At 44.4% G+C, this 12,464-nt stretch overlaps 2 protein-coding genes across 3 annotated transcripts; one reads left to right on the plus strand and one right to left on the minus strand.

Annotated features, from left to right (window-relative positions):
- Positions 1–98: 98 nt before the first annotated feature.
- Positions 99–12,185, minus strand: setd4 (SET domain containing 4). The gene is made up of 15 exons (XM_058064632.1): positions 11,699–12,185; positions 10,916–10,996; positions 10,748–10,843; positions 10,646–10,683; positions 10,487–10,575; positions 10,186–10,419; positions 10,051–10,110; positions 9,853–9,982; positions 9,610–9,784; positions 9,433–9,511; positions 9,291–9,371; positions 7,793–7,916; positions 6,095–6,705; positions 2,813–2,976; positions 99–2,634 (listed from the first exon to the last, which is right to left on the minus strand). Exons 1-13 carry the CDS (start codon positions 11,748–11,750, stop codon positions 6,529–6,531), a joined length of 1,416 nt encoding a protein of 471 aa, XP_057920615.1. The 5' UTR covers positions 11,751–12,185; the 3' UTR covers positions 99–2,634; positions 2,813–2,976; positions 6,095–6,528.
- Positions 489–7,563, plus strand: cryzl1 (crystallin, zeta (quinone reductase)-like 1). 2 transcript variants are annotated; one of them, XM_058064633.1, is made up of 13 exons: positions 489–709; positions 948–1,025; positions 1,152–1,224; positions 2,443–2,487; positions 2,570–2,638; positions 2,832–2,965; positions 3,047–3,158; positions 4,126–4,146; positions 4,261–4,359; positions 4,419–4,534; positions 4,608–4,713; positions 5,816–5,861; positions 6,175–7,563. In XM_058064633.1, the coding sequence occupies exons 1-13, from the start codon at positions 650–652 to the stop codon at positions 6,269–6,271; spliced, it is 1,056 nt and encodes a 351-aa protein (XP_057920616.1). In that variant the 5' UTR covers positions 489–649; the 3' UTR covers positions 6,272–7,563. The 2 variants fall into 2 exon arrangements, with proteins under 2 accessions (XP_057920616.1, XP_057920618.1); XM_058064635.1 differs by lacking the exon at positions 4,126–4,146.
- Positions 12,186–12,464: the final 279 nt, after the last annotated feature.

Below are 12,464 nucleotides of genomic sequence, written 5' to 3' on the forward strand. Positions count from 1 at the left end.
GCGAGACCTGACGTTAATCAAAAGGGCAATGACGTGATCTCGCGATGGATTTACATGAAGGCTTTATGAGACCTTTGGGGATTACGGCCCACACACTTACTACTTATTAACATAAAAGGGACACTTTTTACTTTATTTAACAGAGCATAATTCTATTACAAGACGGTCATAAAAGACACCAATTAATCAGATGTAGAGATATGATATTGGCATGCCTACTTTAAGGCTGTTAGAACATCCTAAGGCCACCTTGTTGTGAATAAAAATCTGCACCCAATACATAAAAGGTAGAAAAAAAATAACATATATGCAACATCTATGATTGCAATGAAAGGCATATGTATATGCTAACATCTTATTAATATACCAGTAAAACTGCATTACTAATGTGGATAGTATTTACATGTTTAAAGTTAATGTTTATGGCATGAGCGAATTATTGTAATGACAATATTTGTGGACAGATGGCGCTGCAGCCATTGCGTTGAGCGAAAAAGAAGAAGCAGTCACATGATACAGGAAGTAAACCAAACAGAGCAATGAGAGATAAATATTCAACTATCAGTTTCTAACCACATTTCTGTTATAAACTGTACACAAATAATTACATTTTACAGTTTCAGTAAACAGGCATTTAAAGTGAAATAGCATGAAAGGCTTATTTTGCCGAACCAATGGGGGCGAGCTGAAATTCGTCATTCAGGAGACGGTGAGTCATGTTTGTCAAGCTTGTCTTTGAATTAGCTCATGGATGTAAATACAAGACATTAATTAATAAATCTCATTTAAAAGCTAAAACTGACGACACGTCTGTCTGACGATATTACAAAAAAAGGTACTGACGAAGTAAATCTTGGTCATAATCCAATGATGGTATGTTATGTTATTTATCGGTGTAATAATTAACGCATTAACGCAATGTCTTTATGTGATGTACCACCCCCCAGACTCTTCCTGAGGTCTTAGGCAGCCATGAGGTCAGAGTTCAAGTGAAGGCGTGTGGACTCAGCCCTCTGGACCTCAAGGTAACAGGAATCATGTCATTTCATGTAAATATTCCCAACGTCGCTTCTGCTGTGTCACTATGTGTTAGAAGTTGTCGTGCAAGCGGTGCATCAGGTTGAAGTCCTTGCTTGTGTTGCTTGCTGCAGTTTCTCCAAGATGTGGGCATGCAAAGGGATTTGATACCCGTGGGCAGGGAGGTGGCCGGCGTCGTACGAGAAGGTTGGAAGCTCATCAACAGCTCAACATCACTGTTGACATTGATGCTGTTCTCTTAAAGGAAAAGTGCACTTATGGAATTTTGCCCATCATCCGCCATCCTTATGTGAGACATGAACACATGTCTTTCTGTGTGTTCTAAAGCTATAAAAACAGCTAAAAGCGGCAGCTAATTCAGCCACGTAATGGGACACACCTATTCCACCAAGAAAGCCTGCTATTAAATGTATGTACTGTTACTACATACATTCATGATAACATGTAATACTTACCATATTTTGTCAGTTTAATTATTAGCAGAACTTCCTTCGTGGCTGCATGGATGTCACACAGCAACATAGAAAGGAACGCTACACTTTGTGTTAACTTTTCCAAAATCCAAAACAAAAATACAGCAGCAGTGGCGGCAGCTCCAATATGTAGCATTACCTTTGGCTAGTGGCCTTAGGCATTGTTAGCGAATGTGTGGCTAGCTACTGGCTAGCTACTGGCTAGCTACTAGCGAGCTACTGGCTAGCGAGCTACTGGCTAGCGAGCTACTGGCTAGCGAGCTACTGGCTAGCGAGCTACTGGCTTGCTTCTGGGTTTCTACCGGCTAGCTACTGGTTAGCAAGCTACTGGCTAGCTACTGGCTAGCTACTGGCTAGCGAGCTACTGGCTAGCGAGCTACTGACTAGCTACTGGCTTGCTACTGGGTTTCTACCGGCTAGCTACTGGCTAGCTACCAGCCGGCTGGTGGCCAGTTGTGGTTGTTTCAATTGGAATTCCTTTTCTCCCTAACACAGGGGTCTATTTTTGTATTGTTTTTGTTATTTTTATGTTTTATTTTTATTTAAGTGCAAGTATTGCCAAAAGACACTGAGAGTCAATTTTATTTTAATTGTTTTTTTTTTTCTTTTTTTTTATGTATTACGTTGTTTGTTTAATTGATTTTATTTAAAAGCTCTTAACATTCCAGTCACAATGTTAAATACTCAAAATTAAAGTTTAACGCTTGTGGTACAGTGTATTTGCCTTACTATTTCATACATTATGATTACATTTATGCGATAAGGGTCTCAAATTAATGTTGATAATAATATTGTTTATGGGCAATAATTAGAATGACACGTATTGTCCAGCGTAATGTGTTCTTGTGACAGGCCTACAAGGATGACGGGCAAAATTAGAAATAAAAAAAGTAAAATTTTCCTCTAACTTGCTGGCTGTTTGTCTCTGCAGTGGGTTCCAAAGTTTCCTTCTTCCAGCCAGACGATGAGGTTGTCGGTAGGGGACTCTTACCCATGATGCACCATGCCCTGTACCATCGACTGTGGTTATCTGATGGTCTCTTCCCCTTGCACACCAGGTATTCTTCCTCTGGACTCCACCTGCTCTGGCCTGTGTGATGTCATCGACGTGGATGAACAGTATCTAGGTAAGAAACAATTTTCCTTCATACACTACTCACAAAACGTGAGGGATGCTGGGCTTTGGAGTGAAATTTCAATAGTTACTACTAATAGTTACTACTACTACTAAGCAGTAGATGTCGTGAAACGGTTCATGTCACGAGGAATGCAGAACAAGAGAACGTTACAAACGAACAAACCTGTGAATGTGATCCTCAGTTGAGAAGCCAAACAAGCTCAGCTACGTAAATGCTGCCGGAGCGCTGCAGGATGGTCTCCGTGCGTACAGCGCCCTTCACACTCACGCTCGCATGGCGGCCGGGCACACGCTCCTGGTGATGGACGGCGCCAGCGTACGTGCATCCTGTGTGTCACAACAATAACGCACATGTCACAAACAGACTTTCACAGAGACCCTCTGTCCATTCCCTTAGTCTTTTGGCTTGATGTGCATCCAGCTGGCGTGTTATCACGGCGTGAAGGTTCTGACCACGTCACACTCAGAGCAGCAGCACACCTTCTTGGAGCAGCTGAGGCCCAGTGTAGGTATGTAACGTGCACGTTTGGAGTAGATACTAATACTAAATAGCATTGTCAGTTTGATTATACCGATCCACTATTCTATTCACTATTGTAAATGATTTATTTATTTAAACGCTGACTTGAATGAGTGCTGCACATACTGTACGAATCCAGCAGAGGGCGTTTTCTCATCATTCAGCATCTTCCAGCAGGAAGATGTTTTGACTAGGCGTTGTGTTGTGTGCTTCCCTTGCTAAATCAGTTTTTCAGAAATGAATACATTAAAAAATGGAGGCAGGCTAAGGTCTATTATTAGTCAAAACATATGGAAATACAAGCGATATGTAGTATTCTGGCCACTAGGTGTCAGTATTGAAAAATTATTTTAACACTGCATGAAGTCAGCCATGGCATGTCCCTCATGATAGAGTGGGAAAAAAACCTATTCTCGTCCTGTGTGGAAGTGTTTATAGTGAATATAATGTCATTTCAGTAGCATACAATGTAAATATTCAAGAAATCATACAAAAACATTATGAAAAAGGTGATTTTGGGGGAGGGGGGGTTAGGTTGATGAGAAAGTATTACTACTATGGGGTTAAAGTCTAAATATAATGGGAATAAAATTGGAATTATGAGAAGTTTTACACAAAGAAATAGTTGAAAAAAACGACCAGAAATGGGGGTAAAAAGCTGTGATTTTCAAGAATCAAGTCAAACTATGACTGAAAAAAGTTGTATTCTAATGAGAAAATGGTTTATGAGAATAAGCTGGTAATGAGCAAAAATACCCTCATATTAGTAACATAAAGTGTAAATATTCAAGGAAACATACATTATTGTAGAGTCATATAATGAAAAGAAATGAAGTTGTCATTCTGGGAAAATTATTAAGTCACAGTTCAGATCATCCCAACTATGCCTTTCACGTGTCGGCCTGGAAGTAAACAAATCAATTTCTTCCATTCCTGCCTTTCTCATTCTTCCTCAGGTGTTCAAGAGCCTCTTGTCGGTGAGACCTTTTCCGTCTGATTATTCCCTGCTTGCATCCTCCCTTCTCATCCCGTCTTATATTCCATTCTCACTGGAATTCCACATGAATAGTGTTTCTGCTCTCCCACGGTAGCCAGGGTGATTCCCGTCTACAAAAACCCATCAGACCTCCTTCCTGTCGTCCTGGAGGAAACCGGGGGCCTGGGAGTGGACATAGTCGTGGACTCTGGAGGTAGAAACACGGATGAAAGACCACCTTAAATAAAGCGCTGACATTTAGTCTTGTCTTAGTACTTTTGCAGGAAAAGGAGGAGCCAGAGGAACTGATGCTCCTCCCACACAAGCATGACATCATCAGTGTTTTAGCAGTGGGGGGGCACTGGGTGACAGCCCACCAAGATCTGCAAGTGAGTCTTCAAAATAACTGCAGAAGTGAAGGAAGGAATCACATGCTCATGTTTGTGTCCTTATGTTTCACAGTTGGACCCCCCTGACTGCAGACTGATCTTCTTGAAGTCCGCCTGCGTGTCTTTCCTCAACCCTGAAGCCTGGTCCGTGGCGGCGGCCCAGCAGGGACGATATCTACGTATCTTTGGCTAATAGTGTTGCAATTATGGCTTGCAACCATGAAACCACACAACAGCCGCACCTGCATTCATTACTACACTCAACTACTACAACTACTACTACTACTACCACAATTGTCCAACGGGTAAACAGTTGGACAATTGCAAGAACGTCAATTTTACACTGTTGGATCTTTAGGAAGTTAAGCTAAGTAGAGCTTCAAAATGCAAACACAAGAAATGGAGTGAGGTTTTAGAAACCGAGTCAGCAATTTATTGCAAACAAGCTTTAAAAATAGGCTGTTCATCAGCTGATCAAATGTTTAAGGCCCCCCCATCCACCCACCCAAAAATTGCTTTGGGCATGCTTGATGCCAGTGTTGGGAATGTTGCTCCAGGGGGTGAAGATGGCTTCACGGAGGGCATCCACTGTCTGGAACTCATTCATTCATTTTCTACCGCTTTTCCTCACGAGGGTCGCGGAGGGTGCTAGAGCCTATCCCAGCTGTCTTCGGGCGAGAGGCAGGATACACCCTGGACTGGTCGCCAGCCAATCACAGGGCACATATAGACAAACAACCATTCACACTCACATTCATACCTTTGGACAATTTGGAGTCGCATGTAGCAACATTTTGGAATGTGGGAGGAAACCGGAGTACCCGGAGAAAACCCACGCATGCACAGGGAGAACATGCAAACTCCACACAGAGAAGGCAGAGGGTAGAATTGAACCCTAGTCTCCTAGCTATGAGGTCTGCGCGCTAACCACACGACCGCCGTGCCACCCCTGTCTGGAACTGATCTGCCATTTTTGTCAATCCATCCCCAAGTGTTCTCTGTTGGATCGAGATGAACTTTTTGGTCTTTCCCATCCAGAGATCATGACAGTGTGAATACCTGACACTAAATCATTTGGGCCAAGGTTAAACCTTTAATCAGCTGATGAACAGCCTAGTTCACTTTAATGCTTCTTGGTAATAAATTGCTTACTTAAAATGTTTTTCAAGTTCCAACAGTGCAAAATGTACATTCTTGCAAATTTTCAACATATCTTCACATTTTGTTAGAGCGTATGTATTTTTAGCAACAGTGATGGAGTCCTTAACCACCTGCTGGCAGATATATTGAAGGACATCATGGACAAGATGTCATCTGGAGTGCTCAGGTAAATGAGCATGATTCTGATTATTTTAATAATAGATCAAATCCTGTACAAGAGTGCACACAACACTTTTGTTTATGTGAGTGGCCTTTTGTTGTGGCCAGCATAAGACACACCTGTGGAATTCCATCTTGTGAGGTGGCTGCATTATCTCACTAACACAGAATTTGATGGACTGCTCAACAATATTTAAGAGAAATAGGTCTTTTTGTGGGGATAAAAAGGGTTGCTTTTACCTTTTTCTTGAGCGTATGACATAGCCGCATCTTGGAGAAAAGCTGTTCATTGACGGTATGGAAATCCGCTGTCTCTGCAGACCCCAGCCCGAGGCGGCGGCGTCTCTCCAGGAAGCCACAGTTGCCATGGAGAGTGTGCAGCTTCAGCACATAAAAAAGACTGTTGTGCAACTATAAACAGCCGACTGGTAAGGTGTGTGGCGTTGATGGACTTCCTTTCCATTCTTATCAGAACACAATTTGAGGCGAAGATATTCCAGGTAGGTTTAGGAGAGGCATCTTGTTGGTACACTTCCAAGTTGAGAGTTACAACAACACAGTGACAGTTTAAAAGACGGATAAAAACTGTGTTTGGTGCCATTGTGATTAAAGTCATCTTTGTCAATGTCAGAGTCAAGGTCGGTCTCTCTGGCGGTCGTTCCGAATGCTTGCAGTCAAACATCAGCTTGCATACTTCCTATCGCTTGGCTTGGCGACACACTTGCCTCTCCAAGCGATTGTCGTAGCGACTCCAGGCAGCTTCCCAGGATGCATTTCTCCTCCAGCCGCAGTGACTCCACAACCTGCAGATGCTCTTTCGGTTCCTCCCCTTGCTGGAGAAGCCTGGAGATCTGAAAGAATAAGCAATGACCAGCGTGTGTGTGTGTGTTAGGGGTATAAACGTCTTAGTGGTACAATACAATAAATGAACGATTTGACACAATTCTATGGTTACATTTGTTGATGTAGACAATGGATATCAATTTTGGAAATACGAGTCAACATACAGGGCTGCACGGCAGTCGAGTGGTTAGCGCGTAGACCTCACAGCTATGAGACCAGGGTTCAATTCCACCCTCGGCCATCTCTGTGTGGAGTTTGCATGTTTTTCTCCGGGTACTCCGGTTTCCTCCCACATTCCAAAAACATGCTAGGTTAATTGGCCACTCCAAATTGTCCATACGTATGAATGTGAGTGTGAATGGTTGTTTGTCTATATGTGCCCTGTGATTGGCTGGCCACCAGTCCAGGGTGTACCCCGCCTCGTGCCCCAAGACAGCTGGGATAGGCTCCAGCAACCCCCGCGACCTTCGTGAGGAAAAGCGGTAGAAAATGAATGAATCAACATACAGTTTCCAACGGCACTTTCTCCCACGCTGCACAGATAGCCTACTCTACTTTATATTTGTCCCAAATGCATAAACCAGGGGTGTCAAACTCAGCCGGTCACTAAAGCAGGTGATTTTAATGATTAACCTTCCTTTGATATGAGGGAAGTAGCTCGTCAATGAAATCACCTGCTGGAGAAACTGCTTGGAAAGAAAACCTTCAGTGCTTATGCCACACGTGTCGACAGGGGGCCGAAGGGTTAAATTCGATGATTTTATGGAGTGCTAATATTTGTTCAGTGCACAGTCTCTCTGAAAAACAAAAGTCAAGGCTGGTACTGGTGGCTGGTACAATAACTAAGATACATAATATGGCTATAATGTATGAATGATGGTTGTTTGTCTATATGTGCCCTGTGATTGGCTGGCGACCAGTCCAGGGTGTACCTCGCCTCTCGCCTGAAGACAGCTGGGATAGGCTCCAGCACCCCCGCAACCCTCGTGAGGAAAAGCGGTAGCAAAACATTCATACATTCTATGAATGTTTTGCTGATGTCTTTTCAGTCCGTCCATCCATTCTGGTCTTCAGTGTGTGTGTGTGGTCACACACCTGATGCAGAGCTCTGAGTGTGTCAAGCAGGAGTCGTTCACACAGCATCACTGCCATACGGAGGCTCCACCGCTCGGCCTCCTCGCCAATCTCCTGGCCGCGCAAAACTGCCCTCCACTGGTGACTGCCAGAAAACACAAAATTCAGAGCTCATTTGTTTGAGCGCAAAGGAAAATTACACTTTTGGGGAACTTTGCCATTATCCATAATCCTTCTGTGAAACATTGTTACGACATTGATATTGTAGGAGAAGTATTTTTTTGGCGTAGTGACACCTAGAGGTTCCGTCTAGGGGAACCGTTTACAGTCGGCGGAAAAGGCATGTGTGTTCATATTTCACATTTCATATAAGGATTGTGGATGATGGACACAATTCCAAATAAGTGCACTTTTCCATTCCAGGGTCCCCGACAAGACTTATCCACGTTGCTTCAATGTGTTATCTTTGCTAGTACTATGTTGTTTGGAATGAAGGTCTACATTGTTACATTTTGGAAAGCCAACGGTAAATTAGCAAAATGATTTTTATAGTTCTTGGCGCTAGCCATGATGAGCTAGCTGTTGCTGTTCAGTCTCATTTCCGGATGTAACACCTCTCAGCTCCACAAACAGTGTACGAGACCCATATGGATGAACGTTTGAGGATGTTTACAGTGATGATAGCCAGATTTTGTGCCATGTGTCAATCATCTCTGAGGAGAAAACAAGGGAGAAACATTCGGAGCTGAAATAGAGAACTCGCAGAACATACACTTTGAGACATGTAGATGTAGCTAAGTTGCCTTCAAAACACAGCATGGCAAGTGAAAATGGAGTTGTTTACCCTTCCATTGTTGTTATAAAACAGCTTCTTAATGAGGTCTTTATAGCCTGATTTACCGTATTCCGACACCCACTGTCAACATATCGCTGTGAAAAGATGTTTACATTACATGTCTGATGTTTTGCAGCCTTGTCGCTATGGTGGAATTGTGTTTAGAAGACACAATGTAAACAAGACCATGACTTGCTCTGGTCAGTGGCAACTTTGACATCGTTTTTCATCAGTAAAATAGCATCCTTTTACAAAATGTATTTTTACCATACTTTCAAGCCAAATGTTTCTTGTAAAGGTGAAATGCTCAGTGCAGAGAACAGAACTGGAGGTGGGCGACCATCTGTCTCTCATTCATTGTCGTCCTACACGTTCGTCTTTTGCAAAAGAAAAACATCCAGCAGCAACACAACATTTTGCTATGGCTAATATTTTGATGAAAAATATACCGAATCAAGATTGTTTACTCGGTTTCAGCTGAGAGGCGTTAATCCGCTGAAGTCACTTCCGGAAAAGACACTTAGCGGCGACAAGTGTTTCATGGCGCCATGACCTACAAATGTCATTTTTGCAAATGTACTGTTCGCTTTCAAAAAACTAAGAATGTAGAATATAATTAAGCAAAGTGGACGAATCATGTCAGTGACCCTCCAAGCAGATGTATGTGAGCTGCTGCTGTCATACTATTGTGTTTGTGGCAGTGACATCAATCTGAGCGTCATCATCAGCCTCCAGCTGGGACCTTCACTGGACACGGTCAGATTACTGGGGGGAGGAGAACACAATTTGAATCCGTACGTCAACAAAACCTCAATGCACGACTCACTTAATGAAGTCATTCTCTCTGAGGAACTTCATCTTCTGCTCCAGACTTCTGTCACCTCTCAGAACCTCACAGAGGTTTGCTGCACAATGAAGGTTTTTTATTTAACGTTTTCCAAACGTTCTACATCCACAGTAGGATATGAAGTGTGTGTTTGTACGAATGTTGGACTGTGGCAACCTGTGTCCACGTAGACCACGCTGTGCGGGTTGCCCGGGGCGACAAAGCCGTACTCGAGTAACAGGCGCTGGTTGTCGTGGGAACCGTAGTTGATGAAAGCTTGCTGGAAGCGTTGTGTCCCACCAACGCTCCTGATTTCATAGCATTTGGTGGCGGGGTTGAAACCTGCTTTGACCTGCGACGTGAGGAGAGGCTTTTGACGAGGCGTTTGAACGCTGTGCGCCGCTTTGGTTGGTTGCTTACCTGCACGTCGGGCCGGTGGTTGAGGAAATCCAAGAAGGGAGCTAAGGCGTAAACGTCTTGTCCGTGCAAAAACTCATTTGGTGGTTGAGGCATGAAGACGGAGCGGGTGTTGACGCTGCACCACGCCCACCTGGGGACACATGCACACGTTCAGATTTTTATTGCAGCCAAATCAAACAAAAAGATGAAGGCGTGTACCTGAGCGCTTCGTACGTCAACACGTCCTCCACAGGCTGGCTGAGGAGTGGCTGCAGGGTCCTGAAGAACATTACAAACTTCAGTGGAAATCTCCTTCAGCCCCCCCCCCCCCCGAAAACACCCGGCCACACTCACTGAAAAAAGTCCTGATTGGAGGAGTGAATTTCTCGCACCACCTCCCTCTGCTCGAGAGCACGCCGCCGCACGCCGGCCGGCAGAAGCGCCATAACACCATCGGAGAAATAGGCGGGACATGTGTAAGCATCAGGTAGGACGTCCATGTAGGGGAACCAAATGGAATCCTCTCCCCTGTGGCGCTCACACACCAGAAAGACACAGAGCGCCAACATCGGCGAGGGGCGGGGTATGCTGGAGTGACAGGCCAAAAAAAGAAAGCATTGGGTCTCTGATTGACAGCGTAGTACGTGCCGTCTACCTCTTGATGTACTGGCCCAGGTAGCTGTCCATCACGGTGGAGGTTGTGAGGAGACAAGACTGTGGCAGAGAAATCAGCAGCTGACCCGGCTGGCAGGACGAAGAGAAGACACCTCCATTACCGCGACATCCAATCAAGGTGACGCAGCTTCATCGTTACCTTTACGTTCCCGACAGCCTGCAGACCTCGGCCCGTGTCTGGAGACACCGGTGACATCACGTGTCAACGACTGAATCAAACGTACAGTACATGTGCGAGTACCAGAGAAGATGGCCGGGCGCAGCGGCGTTGCCGTGAATCCTCGCTGGTGAAGAAACCTCAGCAGCCTCACACACCAACGCTGGTGGCTCAGAGAGACTGGATGGACACGCACAACAAAGCCAGGTAACAAGATGGCAGGGAATCAGCGACACGTGTCTTGTTTCACACCTGATTGGACCACGCTGCCGTGTTTCTTCTTCTTTCTCTGTCTTGAAGCTCGTCCGTGACCCCTCATCGCCCCGCCTGGTCCTGCAGAAAAGGTACAGGTCAAAAGGTGTCGCCCGAAGACAGCTGGGATAGGCTCCAGCACCCCCTGTGACTCTTGTGAGGATAAGCGGTAGAAAATGAATGAGTGAATGAATGCTTTACATCCCCAGTTTTGCCACCCTGGTCTCAACTTACAAATCCCACCTGTTTATGGGTTTAAAGACGGATTTAAGCATTATTAGAGCCCTTTAGACCAGTGATTTTCAACCACTGTGCCTAGTGTGCCGTGATGAATTATCCACTATCAGTTTTTTATTAACATTTATTAATCATTTTCTACAATTATGTCATTGTCGAGTGTCAATGGTGTGAAGACTGGCAGAGCAACGTAATATTGGTCCGTGTAGCAACATGTAGCTGATGGTCGTTCCTCCGATAGATTTAGTGTTGCACGTGAGGAAGTTAGTGGTGTGCCACAAGATTTTTCCAATGTAAAAAACAAACCGTGGCTCAAAAAAGGTTGAAAAGCACTGTTTTAGACATGAAATTACAACCAAATAGCCACTTTTACACTGACATTATTCTTTGTTTACATCACATTGGTCAGGCTACGGGAGCTCTGCAGGGACATAAGAGATGGTCGCCGTTAGTATCGCAAGCTAGCGAGCTAACTAGATAGCCTCACCAATTCACTTAAGTGTTTCTTGCGGAGTGGGGAAGAAGGATAGATGAGAAAACACTTACCAGTTCCTGACGGAATTAAAGGATAATCTTTTTCCCACTCGATTTTAGCCATGGCTCGGCTCTCCTAGCTCAGTGGCCACTCCATGCCGCCGGAAACGGCGATATAGGGATAGCTTTGCTGGATCGAGTCACACGCTGTTAGCGCTGTTACTAGCATCGGCATCCAAGGGACCCAGACAGTAGAGGGGTGAGTATGAGTATTAAACGAGTCGTTCAAATTTTGCGATTATTTGACTTCATCCAACTCGTTCACTTACTCATCCCTGTTAACGCTAGCTCAGTTAAAAAGGAAGTCAGGTAACCGGATTCAAGCAGATTTCTTGTACATGCACACATGGGAATTATGTACCCGATTCGCAACGTGTGTACATGCGCTCGGTGACGGGTGACATGAGTGAATCGAGTATGATTCACTTTAGTGAGTGAGATACTATCTCGAGTCACTAAAATGATTCGAGTTTCCCATCACTACCAGTCTTTGGACGTTTTCTTCTTCATGAGTTTGACGGACAGCAGTCGTTTGAGACGCGCCTCGCTGCCGACTCCTACAGGACGCAAATGGGATAGCAACGACGCAAACGTACAGGTGCTAACACTAAATTTGGTACCTCATAAAATGTGGGGGAAAATGTCACTCTGGTGTATATATAAATACTAGTTTATGCTCTAATCAGCAAATCAACTTCCTCAGTCTGAATTTTAAGTGTAGTTAAAATCTAGGATGCAGTTTTCTAATTTACTGATACTGAGATGGCGATACTTCTGC

Source organism: Doryrhamphus excisus, chromosome 2, assembly GCF_030265055.1.
Source record: "Doryrhamphus excisus isolate RoL2022-K1 chromosome 2, RoL_Dexc_1.0, whole genome shotgun sequence".
In the NCBI taxonomy this organism is placed as follows: Eukaryota; Metazoa; Chordata; class Actinopteri; order Syngnathiformes; family Syngnathidae; genus Doryrhamphus; species Doryrhamphus excisus.